The sequence below is a fragment of the Chaetodon trifascialis genome, chromosome 14 (genome assembly GCF_039877785.1).
Source record: "Chaetodon trifascialis isolate fChaTrf1 chromosome 14, fChaTrf1.hap1, whole genome shotgun sequence".
Classification (NCBI taxonomy): Eukaryota; Metazoa; Chordata; class Actinopteri; order Chaetodontiformes; family Chaetodontidae; genus Chaetodon; species Chaetodon trifascialis.
The window spans coordinates 804,152-823,335 of NC_092069.1; the positions used below are offsets into that span (position 1 = coordinate 804,152).

The 19,184-nt window shown below is 38.9% G+C and overlaps 1 protein-coding gene across 10 annotated transcripts in view; it reads right to left on the reverse strand.

Annotated features, from left to right (window-relative positions):
• Positions 1-227: 227 nt before the first annotated feature.
• The window catches only part of myt1lb (myelin transcription factor 1-like, b), a 180,203-nt gene continuing 161,246 nt past the window's right edge, over positions 228-19,184 (reverse strand). For 4 of the 10 annotated variants that reach the window (XM_070979294.1, XM_070979291.1, XM_070979297.1 and 1 more), the window contains 12 exons: positions 17,001-17,237; positions 15,001-15,122; positions 14,407-14,469; positions 13,535-13,603; positions 11,971-12,033; positions 11,375-11,458; positions 7,881-8,102; positions 4,674-4,768; positions 4,048-4,151; positions 3,776-3,919; positions 2,852-2,914; positions 228-2,058 (listed from right to left, as the gene is read on the reverse strand). In XM_070979294.1, coding sequence (XP_070835395.1) covers positions 1,918-2,058; positions 2,852-2,914; positions 3,776-3,919; positions 4,048-4,151; positions 4,674-4,768; positions 7,881-8,102; positions 11,375-11,458; positions 11,971-12,033; positions 13,535-13,603; positions 14,407-14,469; positions 15,001-15,122; positions 17,001-17,237 — 1,407 coding nt within the window. In that variant the 3' untranslated portion in view covers positions 228-1,917. Of the gene's footprint in view, positions 2,059-2,851; positions 2,915-3,775; positions 3,920-4,047; positions 4,152-4,673; positions 4,769-7,880; positions 8,103-11,374; positions 11,459-11,557; positions 11,612-11,970; positions 12,034-13,534; positions 13,604-14,406; positions 14,470-15,000; positions 15,123-17,000; positions 17,238-19,184 lie in introns of those variants that run through there. The other 6 variants (XM_070979298.1, XM_070979296.1, XM_070979295.1 and 3 more) reach the window with 5 other exon arrangements.

Sequence of the window (19,184 nt, forward strand, 5' to 3'; positions counted from 1 at the left end):
GGAATGGATGATGAGTAGTACAGTCCTGAAGAGGACACTAAAGTACAGTAGATGAGATTCAATCAGGTGAATGACAAGCACCTTTTGCATTAGCTCTCAAAAAGGCAAATTCTGAATATGATCGCTAACAGATAGAACAACAGAATGGAGGGGTGCAGACAGTCAGGCATACAGGCATGACGCTGGTTTGTACCACCCCTTGAAAGTCTCGTTCACCATGTCTTCTGTTTTTTAAAACCTTGAACTGATTGACTATTTAATCCTTTGTACAGTGATTAGATATAAAGTGCTGCTGGGGATAACTTCAACTTCCTAAAACAAAGCAAAAATGAAAGAACATTGTTAATGTTTTTACACTTGATACCCTACAGTATAACTGCTATGGTTTTAATCATCCTCTTCTCTGATTTTAAGTCCCTGTTCTTCCGCTCTAAGTGGTACTAAATCCACACCTGCAGTGGCTCCAAGCAGTTGGTTGCTCTAATCGTGAGCCAAAGAGGTCACCTGGAAAATTGCACGCCGCCATACATAATGATAATATCTTCAAGGACAAGTGCAAATAGTCTACTGGCACATAAGTGGGGACAGTGACCCTGTAAGTCCTGCTGTCTTACTCTATAAATACTCTTTACAAAATCCTCTAAAACCCTCCTTTTAGGCTCTCGGGTACTGCTTAGTTCTGTAAGAACATCAAAACATGGAAACAAAGGTGTCCCTGTGCAAAATCGTATGGAAAAAAAGTAGAACTCATATACTTTCACTTCTGAAACTCAATGTCCAGGTTCACTCCTCTTTTTTAAAAAGACTTTTTGTATTAAAAGATTTGTATAAAAATCAATATTTTACATAGGCTATAGTAAAAAGATTCATGTTACCCCACGATGCTTATAAACAAGGTATCCAACCTTTTTTCCACTTTGTAGATTGCATCACGTACCTACTACAAACAAATTAATCACTTTTTATATTGCTGAGACATTTCTTGATCCTAGTGATGCAAGTCTTGAAATTGAGCAGATCTGATAGTAGAAAGGTTAAAATATTGTCTCTGTAGGTCATTGTCTTTATACATCATATCTATTAGATTAGTTAGGATGAGCATATGAACATGCATGCGCCGCACAGATGTGTTCCTCTAGGAATAAATTGGCTCTCCTAGATAATGGGATTTCCACCCTCAGGTTTCCGTGTAATGATGTTTACAATATAACTGTTCAGACATACATTCATACATAAATCAGTCAGTGTCCTCTCTAGGTTCATTTACAGCACCAATTAAAAATGCTCCCACCTACAGCTACATTTTTTTTTCATCATAAGAAAACACAAACATTTCTCAAGCATTGTCAGAAAATAAAGCGATTTGCAAGCCAGCACTTGCACACGCAAAAAGAAGAAGAAAAAAACATCTAAAATCAAGTCCAGTGAGGAGAAAAATATGTAGCTTCCTCCTTGCTTGTAGTGTTTTCATTTTTATTTTACTGTCCGATTTTTCATCTAAAATGCTTTGTTGTCAAGCAATAAAAAGAACTCATGTTCCATTATCATTAGCTTACTGTTCAGAAATATACACTAAAAATGTGCATACATGAGCAGCTAGAAACATTACATGACACTATGTCAGCTCATATGAAAACGTACAAAATGTGAATGTCCTCAAAAACTATTTTGCCATTTATTCTTTTATGTCCTTCCTCAAAGCGAAAATAAAAAAAGAAGGAAATTATCTTGAGGTCTTTCGCAGCATAATACCTCTTCTTTTTTTTTTTTTTGGAGAAAACGAAATTTAGAATATACAACACCGTATAACTTACTGCACTGAACCAAGGAGGTCAAAGCATCATTTCCTGTTTCTATGTAGACTTGGTACACCACCGGCACCTGCTGGTGGAACATAAATGTCCATTTGCTGAATGGCTACACTTGGATCCCTTGAACAGCTTGCTTGATGTTCTCCAACAGGGCTTTGTTTTCTGGGCTCTGGTACTGGTCTTGGTTTGTGTATATATCTGTTAGAGTGGTCACATAGGTACCAAAGTTCTGCTCGCTTATTGGCTCCTGCAGGACCAAAGAGACAACACCAAGATGAGGGAGGCTTTAAATTGTCCTAAAATCTTCTCCTCACATACTGTATGTAAAGTTTCAAGAGCAAATATGTGCAACTATATTTAACTTTATGTATTTTTTTTTAGTTGTACCTTAGGAAAAAGTGAAGACATATGTTGTTAATATTATTATTCACTTCTTTCACAATGAAACTACAGTGTATAAGTTTTATTTATATTCATTAATCATTAGTATTGTAAAATGAAATCAGAAAAAAACAACATGGACAGATGCAGACTGTACATATAAATGAACAACTGTCCTTGCCAAACAATTTTACACAGTGCTGATTAAACATATAACCACCAGCTTAATCTCTCTTTATTTTGCAGTGTGTCAGAGTTTTTAAATTTAGTGTCTGTGGCGACGCTCCCACACATCATGACTATCAGTGGTCATAATGCTTTCATGTCAACCACCAAAGAATGGTTTGCCACAACTGAAGGGGACAAGCAACTGCAGTGACGAAGTGCGCTACAGCAACTAGGAGTATGGCACACCCTATACTGTTATACGCACATTCACAGTGTGTGTAACCGCATAAATGTAGTGGTATTTAAATTTCAACTTTAAGTATTCTGTATTGATTACGTTTACACAATTATTCAGTTGCCTTTAAGATTCATATCCTTATGGCTTTTATTTGCTTCCAGACTAATGACAACATTTATAGAGGAAGTGATATACAATACTGAATTACAGAGCATGAACAAAGCAATTCAAATCATACAAGTCACTGACTTACTTGCTGGTGCAACTGTAAGCAGCTGTTATTCCTAAGTGGAGGCTCTTTGTGTGCCAGTGGTTTCTATGGAGGAACAGAAGGGACACATTTCTGTTAACCTGCTTTGAGAAATTAACCTGTTATTTTAGATTTATACACTAGGTGGCAGTATTTGATGTACAGCCACATAAATAAGACCTCAAATTAACTGGAAAAATAGAAGCTCAACATAAATGAAGACATATAAGACACAAAGACAAACACAGAGCCAGGCCAGCCCATGTATAATTTGTAAAACCTATCCACTATCCAAATGCTTAAATGCTGCACTGCCATTAACTTTTTTTTTTTTTTTAATGTTTGTTTGTGTTTTTTTTTTTCATCTGAACAACTCCTGAAATGTAAAAGGAGGATATGATTATAAAAATGGCTTGCCACTAAGACGAGAGTGATTAACTGTAGAATAATTCATTTCTTTGTTAAACAACCCATTATATAAGAGGATTTCATGAAAGAACGGCATTCTGAGGAATGAAAAACATGAAATAGTGTGTGATTACCATGAAACTATTTGGTTAAAAAAAAAAAATCCTCAAAAATTCAAAACCTTTGCAATACACTTCACAATAAAGCCCATAATAACCACAGCTCTCTAACAGCACTGACAAAACCTCAGTACAAGAATATTGTATATACTTTTGTTTAACCTAAACAGTTAAATGTAGTCATTTCTGCTGTTGGAGCTGCTTCTGCTGTAAAACATGGTCAATCAAACCTCATTACACAACTCCCCCATCACGGTTGTCTGGAAAGACAAATGATGCTCCACATTTTAGACTAAGCATGCACAATAGACTGTGGTTAAATACAAAAATAACGCTGCTATGATGCTATGGTTAGCTTTATTCTGTGACTTGCTGGCTAGCCAATCCTGGTGGCCCTTGCCATATGAGGGAGCTGGGCATAAGCTAAACTGTTAATCAGTGACTGGCTGAGGTTGGCCAGCTCATGCAGGAGATATTCATTTTGCTGTTCAATCACCTTGTTTTCCTCCTCTATGGACTTCAGGTTGGACTCCATTGTTGTAATCTGTGAAGAGGAGATAGGGTGTTATAGTACAGCTATGTATTCACGGACATTAAGTCGGAACACACCACTACTGACTCAGACATACATAAAGACAAGCAAATGAATGAGGCAGACAGTAAGTGACTTACCTGTGTTCTAAGTTTGATCATGTCTGCTTCCACTTGTGAATTAGATTCACTTAAATCTTTGATTTCTTCATCCAGCTGTTTTATGTCCTCTTCATGCTCCAGTCCTAGACAGGAGGAGCAACATTAGTATTAACATATTACTACAAAGCCACAGTCATAACAGCATGTTGGACTGAAGTAATTTAAAATGACACAATACAACTATATAGCTAAAGGTTCTGCTTGCCACTGTGTGTAACTGTGTTCACCTCTACCATAGAATTGGGCTAGGTCATTTTAGCTGATTAAAACTCAACAATCTCACAGACTAATCCCACTATGAATTCCCTGTAGTCCAATGTGAAGTGTTAGGGATGGAGCAAGCAAGCACAAGCTAGCTCAGACATTCCAGGTCTAATTACCGCCAAAAAAGCCCAGTCCTGTTCTTCCAGATTGGAGCCACTCTTCTCATTATTTTCACCCTTTCCCTAAATGGCAGTTTATACTCAGACAATGCTCACAACATGTACTCCTCCTGATTGGTTTGCTATCTGAAATTGGCATTCTGTTCGGCAAATCATTCCACATCCATATTGGATGGCATCCTGATTGCCTGTATTGTGTGGCTGAGTGATAGTTATAGTTACCATTGCTGGCACGTTGCTGCTTTATTGTTAGCATTTCCACTCCAGAGAGCCTGGCTTTCCTCATGGCAGAGGTTGCACGTGGACAACCCGACAGACTAGAGGGGGCAACAAGGAGAGGAAGCATTGTTTCAGTATATTACACACACACACACACACACACACACACACACACACACACACACACACACACACACACACACACACACACACACGAGTCAGCATGGTCCATACACTGTTGGGTTTTATATACAAGGAAATATCCCAGTAATGTCAGTCTTAAAGAAATAGTTTGACTTCCACTTTCTTGACTAGAGTTAGATGAGAGATGAGATTGATACCACTCTCATGGTTATACAGGAAAACAGATATCTTAGGCTCTGTCTAAGGTATCAAAACCAACACCTCTAAAGATCACTAATTAACAATATCTTATCTTTTTTTTTTTTTTTTTTTTTTTTTTTTTTTTTTTGCAATTCCAGCAACTGAAATCTCCTGGTTGCCTGGCTTTAGATGTGCTGTAAGTCTTGGTGCTAAATTAAGCTGTCGACTGTTTGCTCCAACTACATATTTAACTTACAGATTTGAGAGTGATATGGATCTTCTCATCTCATTCTCAGCAAGAAAGTGAATCAACGGATTTCCCAAAACGTCAAGGTTTTTTACATCTACAAAGTTCCAAAGTAGATGTAGAACGTTGAATCTCTACTCCTCATTGAATTTATCTCAGTTCTAAGTTTAAAAGTTTCCTGTGGAGATTTTGAACTCTAGTATGGACCACTTTTGCGAATCTCATGCACATACACAAGGGTGTATATGTGTATAATGCGATACATGTTTCCCACTGATCAACAGGTGACATTAACATGCAACAATATGCTGCAATATGCCCAAAAGGCAGGGGAACAGAAGACTGCTAGCAAGTAAACATATATGTAAATAATGCAAAATCTGTAACAGCTCTCTTCTGTACATTTTTTATGAGGGAGGCAATGCATTTAACATGTTTGTTCGACATCAAAAATTCTGTAGCAGAACTGGCCTCTAACTGACCTTCTCTTACCCTCTCTGACTTCTCATGAGAAACTGAGTTGTAAACCAGTCTAACCGATTGAATTATAGACCATCTGGTTTGCTTATAAGGAGATGTGATTTCGGAGAGAGACAGGATGTCCGGTTCAGTGAACTCTCCTCGACACTCTTTCAGAGGGGAGAGGGGAAAGGTCAATGTCTTTACCTCATGGGCTATCTCCTACCCAGGATGTCCCATGTCAAAGCTAATTCTTCCCTGATAGCCCCTAAGGGCTCAAGACAATTAAACTGTCTGGAGGGACAAATGCCATGCCTCATAGGAATCCACAAACTGGATGGGGCTGATGGGTTGTAAATTGGACATTCCTGAAGCAACTTGTGCTGTATGTTGTGCGCTTTTCCTACTACACCAAGATAACCAAATCTCCATGTTAAACTTAACTTCTGATGTTTTCACCTTACAGGACTCATTGTACGTATAATGTTGATGTTTTCCAGTTCCTCTAACTTGAAGAATGACGAAATTGCAATTTGAACTGTTTCATAAAATTTGTCTGAATTTCTACCATGGAACCATACTGCCATTTAGAGGTTCATAACAATACGCTTGACGTGATGCATTTATTAATAAGTAACCGTAATAGTGACAATCATTTTGGGCAAATATAGTCTGCCTTTCTTTACTTCTTTATTTTGTGTTAGTTATACCGTGAGTCATCATACATATTAGGATGAAATTGTTACCATGATTATCTTTAATGTTGTCGTCCAATCATAGGAACTGCCTAATGCATGTTGTGAACAATGTTGAAATGTCATTGGAAATCGTCCATTCAAAATATATGTGATTGACCATAGTGAGAAGCAGATGAGCCCCTCGTATGAATCATTAATTAATTCCAGCTCCATGAGGCGAGATTTCATTGCACGTCACAAACCGTCTCACGTGTGTGACGGCCTGCCCATTAGACACGCCTTGGAGCGAGATTTAAATGTCTGCAGCCGCAGCATGAATTCAGTGCGCGTTACTCAGTTTTGTCTTAAGTTATGTTATGTTATGTCTTAGTTTTGTTTGTTACTTCTTAGTTGTCTTAGTCTTCTACAGTCGTTTTGCTCTTTAAGTTTTCCCGTCTTCGAGCTACTCAAAAGCCATACCGAGCGATTTACTTTTCAAAAGACGTGTTTCTATAGTTTTGCCGTAAACTTTCATTTTTCTAAGTCACACGTTTTTGTTTTAGTATCTGTAAATTTTAGTCAAATAATAATAATTTTGTAGACCCTTTTCGACCGGCCATCAAAGAGACTATCAAATTTGTTACTGTCCGTCTAAAATAATCCTTCACGGACTCAACCAAACCAAAACCCTGCAGCCAGCTGTTGATCCTTGGTCTGGGTTAACAACCATCCGGAGCCGTCCCTCATCTGTAACCGACACCATAGAACCAGTTCCAGAGATGTCACTGTCCAACATCAGCTCGTCACCTTGGTGTGTCTGGGCCTTCCACCAGACCACCGAGCAGATCGAGCCACGGATGAGCACCTGGGCATCTTCAAGTTAGTTCGGACCAGAATTTACTGGGACGTCATCAACCAAGTAGGCATGCTAAGCAGGTTTGAATAAGAGTTGGTCCGTGAGGTTAAGATACTGCTAATTTATCCAAATTCTCTCAACTGCTCGTTAAACCCCTTAACTTTATGTTCGCGTCCCTATTATCCCCTTACAACTACTTCTCACTATCGTCAAACTTGTTTGTCATTGCGTTGCCATAAGTTTCTTTGGTGTTCTGTCATATCACCTCATATCTTCTGTCGTACCATTCATGATATATCATTCATTATCCATAAATGTGCTTAATAAATGAAATTTTGATTTAAGTCCTGGTTAGGCGGTGTCTTTTTGAGCTGAATATATACGATCCCTGTATCCAGAGTTTACACTTCAGATTATCAGACTGGTTTACTGTTAGTTCATTCGTTAGTATTTTATCAGCGTTATAGCAGTTAATTTCTGCAGTCCGTTTTAGCTGAGGAAGGTGGTGCCCCGTCATTTTATCAACGAATGCAACATCAAATGAAGGTAGTTCCCCTACAATTCATACAATGCATTTTGTGGAAACTCAACAGGACACCTTTAAATCAGTAACATCAACAACACACAACTAAGTTCTAGAGACCCACCTGCGATGTGTCAGGAAGCTGCCGCTGACATGACCCGAGCCGTCACAGCCTGGTGTGGGGCATGACATGCCCTCTGTCTTGCCAGACTTCCATGTGAACTGGATGCCATTCAGGTAGCCATCTTTTTGTCTCTTGGCTGCTATGGGGCATCCTGATGCACTTCTGTGGGATGCATACTTCCCTGTCACATGTCCCTGACCATCACAACCTGGGACCGGACACCTAGTGGATTGATACCATCATCTTTTTATCACACTGGTAACATCATTGTTTTTTCCATGAGAGTTACTTGCTGAGTGTCAGCAACTGGCTCTCTGGTATTACTACCGTCTGTGTGCCTTCAAATAAACAACGATACAATCATCTGATTTAAATATGTGCCAATGGCAGCCTTATCACAGTTTTGAAATGTGCATCAACACCAGTGCTAATCAGATGCGATAACATAGTAAATGGATTAAGGATGAAATGGATTAAGATAAGATAAGATAAGATAAGATAAGATAAGATAAGATAAGATAAGATAAGATAAGATAAGATAAGATAAGATAAAACTTAAAACACAAGGGGGGAAATGTAGTCATTACAGCCAGCAAGTATTACAATGAGCAAGCACATTGGCATGAAGATCAAAATAAGTGTACAGGATATGTGTACAGGATACGGAATAGAAAAACAACTATGTATATGTACATTTGTAAGGATTTAAAAAAAAAATACCAAATGCCATAAAAATCCTACTGCCATAAAAAAGTGCTGTTGCTAATATATAAAACTATTAATGACATGTATTATATTGTACTTGAGAAATACTAGGACTATGTATATGCACAATATATACAATTTATAAAAGTACTAGCCAAAATGGATAATAGATAGTATTATTGTACAGCTGAGAGAAACAAACGCAACTTAGAAATTGCACCAGATGAAATGGATAATGTGATCATGTATTAGCAGTGATAACAGTAGTGCAAAACAAAGTGGGTTTATGATATAGAATTAAGAAACACAGTGCTACATTACATAATGTTAGTGTTAAACATAATGTTAGTGTTAACATAATGTTAGTGTTAACAGTGACAACTGTTGGGATGAAGGACTTGCAGTAGTCTTCTTTCTTACAGACTGAATGCAGCAGTCTGTTACTACTGTCCCATGCAGGGTGTAAGATGGGTTGTTCATGATCGATGTCGATTGTGTCAACTGATTATGGATAAGGCTTGCTGCTACCTGGTTTCGTTCAACTTTGTGGGGTTTTTTGACAGAAAAGATAGAGGGGGTATTGTAGTATTAGACCCTCCTCTTGACTTAAAAAAAATTTGAAATTATGAAGGGAAGATTTTTCACTATTTTCCTACATTTTATAGATAAAATAAATAAAAAATCATTAATTGAGCTAATAAGAGGCATATGAAAATAATTGTTAGTTGCAGCCCTAAACAACAAGTGTCAAGAGAAAAAAAGCATAAAGAGTTTAAGATAATGTACTCTGATTTAAGCATTCAATGTCTTAAAGATGCCCTGCAGATACATTTTAAGATGTAGATATAATACCGTACTTTGACTGATAATGTGTTTCAGATATGGTATTGATATGATATTCTGCAAACAAGTTATTTTATCTAATTAAAATCCTTAAAATGACTTCTACTCCTTGCTTCTACTCCATGCTACTGACATTGTGTATTACAAGTTTGAGCACACTGAAGTAGAAAGTTTTTATTTCTGGCTGAATTTTTTTGCAAATAAATGCCGACAGATAACGAATGGGAAAACACAATGGGACCACACCATGAAGCCTTACCCTAGTCCAAGTTCAGTGAAAATTAATAACGATACCACAGAAAATCAATAGGCAATTTACTGTATTTATCTAGGTAATTATCTACATTTATATTCAAGTAATCTCTATCTAGGCCATCTGTATTTATATTTGGGGTATCTATACTTAAATTTAGGCTATATATCTTTGTTTTGAGGCCATTTATTACGTTTATGATTTCAAACCTTGTGTTATGCCTATTATGCCTAAATGGCTCAATCTTTACAAGAATGTCCATCAACGTGGATTCTCATTGGCTATTGGACATGACATGGAAGATTCTAAGTTGTCAAGTGAGGTGTCAATCAAAAGGTCAGAGTGCAGCAACCATTTTGAGACCAGCATAATGCCTACACATACAGAGAGAGGGTGGAAGAGAGAAAATTACCATGTCTGCGGGCTAATTTGAAATGATAAACCAGGTTTCTGTGTTATCAATCAGTGTATTACTATGAGACTTCATTGGTGAGTTGCCTCAGTTTTACATTTGTTTGTATGTGTGTTGTTTGCATCGATTGTACCTGCTGTTGTGATTGTATACATCAATCGAATCACACCAATCTTAGCTTTCCAACACTATATCGCATGAGTACAGGCTTAAAAAAGAAGCTGTGTACAGACATGATATAATTTAAACAAGGTCTCCTAGCTTAAGAGCAATGACAGAAACAGACTCTTGATAATAAACAATTCTGAAAAGGTCAAGACCTCTAAAGAGGGCAACCAGACTATTGAGGGAGAGTGCACTAGCCTTCCCTCTAACCATAATAAGATCAAGACAAAGAGTGAAAAGGATGATGTCATCATCCAAAGAAATAAAACTGAAAGATGAAGAGGTGGAGTTCATTTGCTCCCTTTATCTTAAATACTGCAAAAAGAGTTTGCTTTAATGTGCAAACTGTCTTAATTGTCTTAGGTTTCATTTTTTTAGTTACACCAATACAACAGAATGACAAAATTGACAATGTGTCTTATTTGTGCTCTGCACTAGTAGAGAAATTGATGCAGCTGCAGGGCTAAGGCCAGAGAATCCCATTATGGGATTTAGGTAGAGTCCAATCAATCTCTCTCTGCTTCTGTCTTTCCCTGTCTGTCTTTCCTTACCTGTGTGTCTGCAGCAGTTCACTAGAGACTGTAAAATCTCCTCACTGTAAACGGCTACAACCTAGCTCTCTGAAATTTCTCCTAAACCTTCTGTGCGAAGTTTGCATGTTCTTCCCGTGCATGCGTGGGTTCTCTCTGGGTACTCCGGCATCCTCCCACAGACCAAAAACATGCTCATTAGGTTAATTGGTGACTCTAAAATTGCCCCTAGGTGTGAGTGTGAGTGTGAATGGTTGTTTGTCTATATGTGTTGCCCTGCGATCGACTGGCAACCGGTCCAGGGTGTACCCCGCCTCTTGCCTGTTGACAGCTGGGATAGGCTCCAGCCCCCCCGCAACCACGAACGGGATAGGCGGTATAGAAAATGGATGGATGGATGCATCAGTTCATGTCAAAGCATAATGCACTGATTAGAAAACAGCACACTGCTATTTCCTTCCTGTTCAAGCAGTTAACTTGCACACGTTTAAAACATTTTCACATACGAAATGTAAAGTAAGAGTTTCAGTACTTTACAGGACTTTAAAGAGGGACATAAGACTGATGATCAGTGTCTGTACTGTACCTGATAGGCTCCTGGTCCTCCTTGTTCTCTTTACTGTGGATGATCTTTATCCCACTTTTCCTGGCCCGTGGACACCCTGAGAGACTGCAGATAAATTACAGTATGACAAAACTGAAACATACAGCACGGGTGTGTATGTGTGTATGTGTGTTTAAGTGTATTACTCACGTTGTGGGGACATACATTTGTTAAACAGTCACATTGAGGGGACTCGCCTTCCTTATGGGGACAAAGTCCCTACAACATAAATCATTACATTTTAGAAGAAGACTTGCATTGTGGTTAGGGTAAGGGTTTGGGTTAGGCAAGTAATGATTATAGTTATCGTTAAGGTAAGTCTCCGGGAAATGAATGCAAGTCTATGTAATGTCCCCAAAAGTGATGGAAACACAACTGTGCACGTGTGTGTGTGTGTGTGTGTGTGTGTGTGTGTGTGTGTGTGTGTGTGTGTGTGTGTGTGACAGAGACAGGGAGAGAAAAGTAGAAGCAAACTAAAGTAACAACTTTGGGATTGATGTATGTGAGACAGAAGAGAGATGTCCTGAGAAGAGGGAGGACTTGGTACATGTATGTATGCTGTAGAATGTGTGCTATACCTTCTGTGTGAGGCGTAGTTGCCAGTGATATGTCCCGAACCATCGCACCCTGGTGTCGGGCACCTGGGGCAGAAAACACAAAAAGGGCTCAGGGCCTACAGCACAGTGCATTATTGTAATAATATATACACCATGGTGTGCATATAATCTGTAGCTTTTGCAGTTGTTGTCCATTATGGTTATTATTAGAATGCCAAATACGTGATGACAATTGGGAGCAGGTCCTGTGGCATGTGCAGTGGGCTAGGACAGACTCGGACAGCCACTCAGTCCAAGTAGCTATGCATCAAAACCATAAAATGAAACATCCTATATTTTGTGAAGAAAAGTTAGTGGAAATATTTTAAAACAAATAAAAAAAAAATGTGAAGACCTTTTCTGAAATTATCTCCAGAGTAAAAGTGAGCATACATTGTGCATAATATGGTGTCGCACAATTGTTATAATTTTTTAAGTGTCTGTTGAGACTTATTTTCTATGGATGAATGAGGACTATTTTATGTTGTTGGACTTAAATCATATTGTTCCAATATACAGCAGAGACGGTGGAGGTGGTGTGTCGTCACAAACGAGTTCTTCAGCTCTTTTCAGTTAACAATGAGAGATGGCCTCTGCCTAAGAGCCAATTTATTTCTTTTTTTTTTCTATTCTTTGCAAATTAATAGAAGACAGAATAATAGGATGATCCTATGGCATATTTATCAAATATGATATGGAAAAGTCTCACTTTGGTAATAACATTAAGGGCCAAGCACTGTGTGACTTTTGTATGTTCCATCTGTAGTGAACATACAAAATGTAGTTCACTATAAATAAAATGTTCAATACACATGTGTAATGGTTTTTGACATTTTTTCATATTTTATTTAAGGTTTTTATACCAAACATGGTGTAAAATTATGGTATTCTAGATATTATCAGGTTTAGTGTTATTACATTACACTACATTACCCCTGACACTCAATGTATTTCACACACTGGTTAGAATTAATGGATTAGATAAGAATAAGTTTGTTAATACTGTATATTTTTCTTATTTTTATCAAATCCTATGATGCATTCTTTCTGATTTCCCTGTCTGTGGAACAAATAAAGACATAAATCTTACTATATAATCATCATCTAAAACAGGTCATGAATATATAAAACACTACTCAAACAAAAACATTTGCTGGGGACTATTTCAGTGGTGGATTGACATATGTCATCAAGTGAAATAGTGTGGCTCACTGATGTGTTTGTAATAGCTTTTGGACAACAATGGAGCTCTGTGGCATGGGAAGAAGATATCAGGCTTTGATAGACACACAGCACTTGTAGGTGGAGTCTATTCATTGCTTGTTCTGGTCTTTTTAAAGGATTTGTTGACAATAGAAAAAATATCGAATGTCAGCAAACTTAAAATTGTTTTCCTGTAAAAGGAGCTCTATTTTTGAGCAGGTCATCATTCCATATTGTGGTTTACAATACCACTTTTTGTAATTACTAAGGTTGACCTTAAGATAGACGGGACAAGAAAGAAATACAAATCATTCATATATTTGTGAGCTATTTCACGCCTTACTTGAGCTCTTGTGCATTGTTGGCCAGCATACTTCGAATGCTTTTATCAGCTAAAGGACAACCTGAGAGACTGAAGAATAAATACATCAGTGGAACATTAGTTATACCAAAATGACAAGTCACCCCAAATATTTCAATACAACAACATCGTTCAGACCACACTTGTATCTCCACACAGACATTTACAAACACATGAATACATAAAACATCAACCAGAAAATGCAAAAGGGCCATGACGCAAGTGCAGTTAGCGGATTTAAATAGGTCAACCCTCTGAGTATTTGTATTCATATGTAACAACAACATGGATGTCTTGTTTTCATGCATGGTCTGTTCTACACTGTATTCAATGAGGACTGATGAAAAAATAGTAAATTAACATATGAGGTTGTTTTCAAAGACCACAACTTAGTTGGAATTGTGAGCTTGTTCGGTGGAAATCTCGTGTGTGCAGCTATGCCAGCCCCCAGACTGATATCATTCAGTCCTTGCAAACTGACCACACACTGCAACACGTCTTCTGCTTCGAATGGTAAATGCTTGGTCTACATTGCACTGTGGGAATGGCCTGGTGGACTAAATAAAATCAGTTTAGGAGGCTTTACACTCTGCTCACTGAGAAATAATTGTATTCCAATGTTTTTTTCCAATGTTCGTAAAAATCTGCATGTATCCAGACATAAATTAATCTAGTCTTTTCTTGTTTCATGATGCCCTTGATTCAGATGTCAAGTTGCCAGTAGTCAAAGGACTAACAAATAAGAGGGGCATTCTGCCCACAGGTGTTTGACAGCATTGTTGAGGTAAGCTGAAAACAATAAAGTACAATAAGGATATAGACTTAGAATCCACCAGGAGAAAAGGAAGTCACACCTTCGATGTGAGGCGAAATTGCTCGTCAAGTGACCACTTCCATCACACCCCGGTGTGGGACATCTGCCACCGGAAAAATAGACAGATTTATAAGCCCAAAGGGAAGGAGAAGAAAATGTGACAATTACAGAAAAAGGGGTTGTTTCTGATTTTTTTGATTTTTTTCATTGTCGGTTTTCATTGTTTCCAGTTTAGCTTCACTGTCTGTGATGAATATTGTGGTTCTTAAGATCAGCTACACTTGATATGGCACAATACTGACAACTGGTGTGTGTCTTATAAAAATAAAGCATATCAAAAGAAGCAAAACTACACACACATCTGAACACATCTATAGAAGCTATCAGTTCTAACATCAGTATGGACAAATGGATAAAGCTGTTAAATAAAAGTCATAGAGCAAGCCAGCAGCACTGGGTGGGGGAGGGAGATAGAAAGAGCAGTGGTTTTCTGAGGTTAACTGGAGCAAAGAGGATAAAAACAAAATAAAGAAACAAGATGAGGGGAGAAAGCAGAGTATGAGTGGTGAGAAGCAAGTGGGGCCATTTGGATAGGAGGAACACTGGGACGTTGGGCAGAGTAGGGGGCTCTTACGTTATCAGGTCCTTCTTACTCTCTTTGCACTGGACATACTTGGCCTTGGGGCTGGGCATGTTAACATCTGTGGTGTAGGAGCTGTCCTCGAGTAGGTCATGGAAGGGATCCAGATCATCTGGCTAAAATGCGATGGAAAGGGGAAAAGGAGAGATAAAGAGAGATTTTTTTCATTTTTCCCTTCATCATTATACAATTTCAAGAAATCTTGTGTGCCCACATTAAACAATGCATGCACTGGTATATGATGATGTACTCATATTTTAGTCTTTTTCCTGAACACACACGCACACACACACACACACACACACACACACACACACACACACACACACACACACACACACACACACACCCTTGTCAGACCACAGAGTCCTGTCAAACTGAATGCTAATGGTTGAGCCTGTGTGACTATTGAGCCTCACCTGTCAGTCTTACAGAGCTAGAAAATAGAATCCCTGGGAGGAAATAATGACTCACTGCCAAGCAAACAGTGTGTGTGTGTGTGTGTGTGTGTGTGTGTGTGTGTGTGTGTGTGTGTGTGTGTGTGTGTGTGTGTGTGTGTGCACGTGTGTGTGTGTGTGTTGACAGGCTCTCTTGTGTGCAGGTACATGTTCATAGAGCATTGTTGTGTGCATGCCAGTGCAAAACATTCATTTGAGACAGCTGGTTCTATCGCACCACTCAGTCACTAGATGGCACTGTGAGGCAGTGTCACACTTCTGCGGGCTGTGTTATGTGGGGCTGTGCTTTGTCTGCAGTGCATGCAGCCAGGGCATGACAGCTGGTGATTTAAATCCCCCTTCCTTTTTCCATGGTCGCAGTGTATGTACAGTAATGCCCATAAAGAGACAGGTCCAGATAGAGCCCAAATTAGCCAGCACTCAAACTATCTTGGAGTGTGTGATGCTGGGTCAGCCAGTAAGCTTCTCCAATTAAAGGTAGTGCAGGCTGAGAGGCAGACAGGAAGGAGAATGATCCATACATACATTCAGAAATGCAGAGCAGAAAGTTGGCTAGGGATGGAACTTGCATATACACGCAGACACATTCCCAAAGAGACAGGGGTACAGACTCAGACACATCTGAATATTCACATAGAGAGGCACAGAACAGAGGCTGATGGGCTGTACATGCATGTGCCTGTACACAACGACAGGAACACCCAGCTGTGGTGCATTGATTTCCAGCAGTTTTTTTGATGAGATGAGCTATTCCGATTCCCTCCCAAGGTGCTTCTTTGCATAATTTATTTTGGAGAGGAGCGAAATGTAAAAACAGAAAACCAGCATGCAAAAAACATGATACAAACAGGCTGTGCATGACAATACTGAGATCAGTTAACATGCAGATTCATTAGGTTTTCATCAAAAATCCCTAATATAACTTTCTACTGCTTCACCATATATCAATGAGGCAGACAAGAAAGCAAGAAACCTAGAATACAATCAGACGGCAATGCAAGTATTTGATTTGGAGACACTGTTGAATCAGCTTGGAGGGAAATAATTAGGCTGAGACACATTGAATAGACAGTAAAAGTGACACCTGCCAGCTGTACTGTCTGTCAGCTTCCAAAACCACAAACTATCATGTACCACTGCTTTATAATTATATAATTATCATCAACATCATAACATCACAACTATCTGTTATTTGTGTATCGCTTTTCTGTCTTAGCCATAGCATCATCATGAACATTTTAAAGGATGGAACATTTCCAGGCAAAGAGGAGAGAAGCATTATAAGTTCAAAAACAAAATGTTTGTATGAATAAGCATGATGTGATATTCTGCTTCATATAGCATGATGTGATTGATCTTTTTCAGGTGATTCAACCTTTATCCATCTATAAAGATAGTGAATTATTAAGTTGTGGCTGTGATCTATCCTCCTTCCTGAAAAAATGCTACATAACATAATTTCTAATTTATCTGGTCACAACCAGACATTAGTGGTCAAGTGAATTTCCAACATTATCCTTGTCATTTTCCCTTTACCTCTTTCTCGTCCTCATCTATGTGTTTGATCTTGGTGTAGTCTACAGGCAGGTCCCAGCAGTCAGCGGTGTCTCCCATGCCATAGCAGCGGGAGCCCAGCAGGGCAGCTTGCCTCTGGGGTGACATGGGTTCTAGAGGGGTGAGCACAGAGTCCCCTCCACCACTGCCACCGCTGCACAGACGCTTGCTCATACTCAGGTCCAGTGTACCATTCTCATCAACATCTAGACCAGGACTCTGGAATGTGTATGTGTGTGGTTTTTGGTCATGCACATGTGTGTGGAGGGTCAGGTAGGTCAGTATATGTGGACAGATGGGTGTGTGTGTGTGTTGAGTTGTGTGTTTTCAGTAAGATGGTTATGAGGAAGGGTAAAAGGATGCACAGAGCATAAGGCAGGGTGGAGAGAAAGGGATAAAAAAAGAGAGTTTCTGATTAAATAGCAGCCAAACATATTCATATTCTAGGATCAGAGCTGGGCAAAAACAGTAGCTGAATACATGGTGAATACTAAAGAAGTGCATGAAAACTGTTTTAATTATCTCTTCCTGCAGTGATGTGTTTCACTTGTGAATTTTTTAAGATGAATGAAGAAGACCTACAGTCTAAATACCTTAAACAATATTCCAATTTATTTTTTGCCCAACACTGTCTAGGATGAAACATTAGACACTTGCAGTGTACAGTAACAAAGTCTTATTACAGCCATAAAAGGATCAAAAGAAGAGGTCATCTGTGTGTGTGTGTGTGTGTGTGTGTGTGTGTGTGTGTGTGTGTGTGTGTGTGTGTGTGTGTGTGTATGTGTGTGACAGAGACAGAGAGAGAGAGAGAGAGAGAGAGAGAGGCTAATATGAATGGACATCACAGGAGGGCAGGGGCAGAGGGTTAGGGGTATGGTTGTGAGCAGTGATGAGCAGCAGTGAGTGGAACTACAAACCCCAAAATAGAGGCAAAAGAAGACAAGACTGTGCTCTGGAACAGTGTGGATGACATCCAACAAGACTGACTGCTCACTAAAGCTTTCACTGAGTGTGGGTTTGTATCACCATATCTATAGACACATGTCTATTATTTAATCTAAATCTGGCATGGACTGTATATACAAAAAGGAGTCCCACTCCTGTAATCATGTTTTGGTAGGAATGTGCAAGTGTTTGTGTCCTTGCTGTCATTAATATCCCTCTCTCTGACTCCCTCTTCTCATCTCCCCTCTCTTCCTCACTCCCTTTCATAAGTAGTAAAGTCTGCTTTAATGCTAATTCCAGCTGACAGTGTCCCCAGAGGTGGATTCTCCTGGTGTCTGAATCCAAAACCTCTGTGACGCACACTGACTTAAACACACAAGGTGATAGATTTGGGACTGGGCATGGATACTGCAAGAACTGTGGCTGAACCAAGGAATTAATAGTAGAAATAAGGGTTGAAAAACACTATTACTGCTGGATCCTTAGTCTCTGGAGAAAAATATCTCATGATGATTAATAAAAGGTATGAAAAATTTGGGAATCATACTGAACAAACACAGAGATGTTGGTGTGCCAACATAAGGACTGTTCATTATAGCATGCTTAACACAAACTAAGCTTTAGGTGGTAGGTGTCTGCTTCTATCAAACACACAGTCAGTATTAAAACTCCACCAAAGGTTAACTTGTAGGTTTTGGTAGCAGTGTGAGAAGGGAGAGAAGGAGGTAAAGGATGAGTACAAAATGAGAGAGGGCTGTAGGAGCAACAAAAACAGTCACTGTAAAATAAAGGTCACATTACTGAAGAATAGATCCAAGGCAAATGCCTCATAGTGTGCTGCCAAGTTCTTTCTGAATATAGTCAGTGGACCACTCTCTGCTTGTCAACCATTGTATTCAGAATCAGAAAACCTTGAATAAATAAATAAATAATGCACAGTATAATGAAGATAATGCTGATAATACAACCCTGCTTCCAAAAAAGGTGAGGCACTGTGTAAAATTTAAGTAGAAACAGACTGTGATGACTTGCAAAAACTGAATCCCCATACACAACTGAAAATAGCCCAAAGACAACATATCAAAAGCTGACATTTCATTGTTTTTTGAAAATTATATCCTCATTTAGAATTTGATGGTCGCAACACGTTTCAAAAATGTTGGTCATGTTTACCACTCAGTTGCATCGCCTCTTCTTTTAACGTTCTCATTTTTTGCTTGA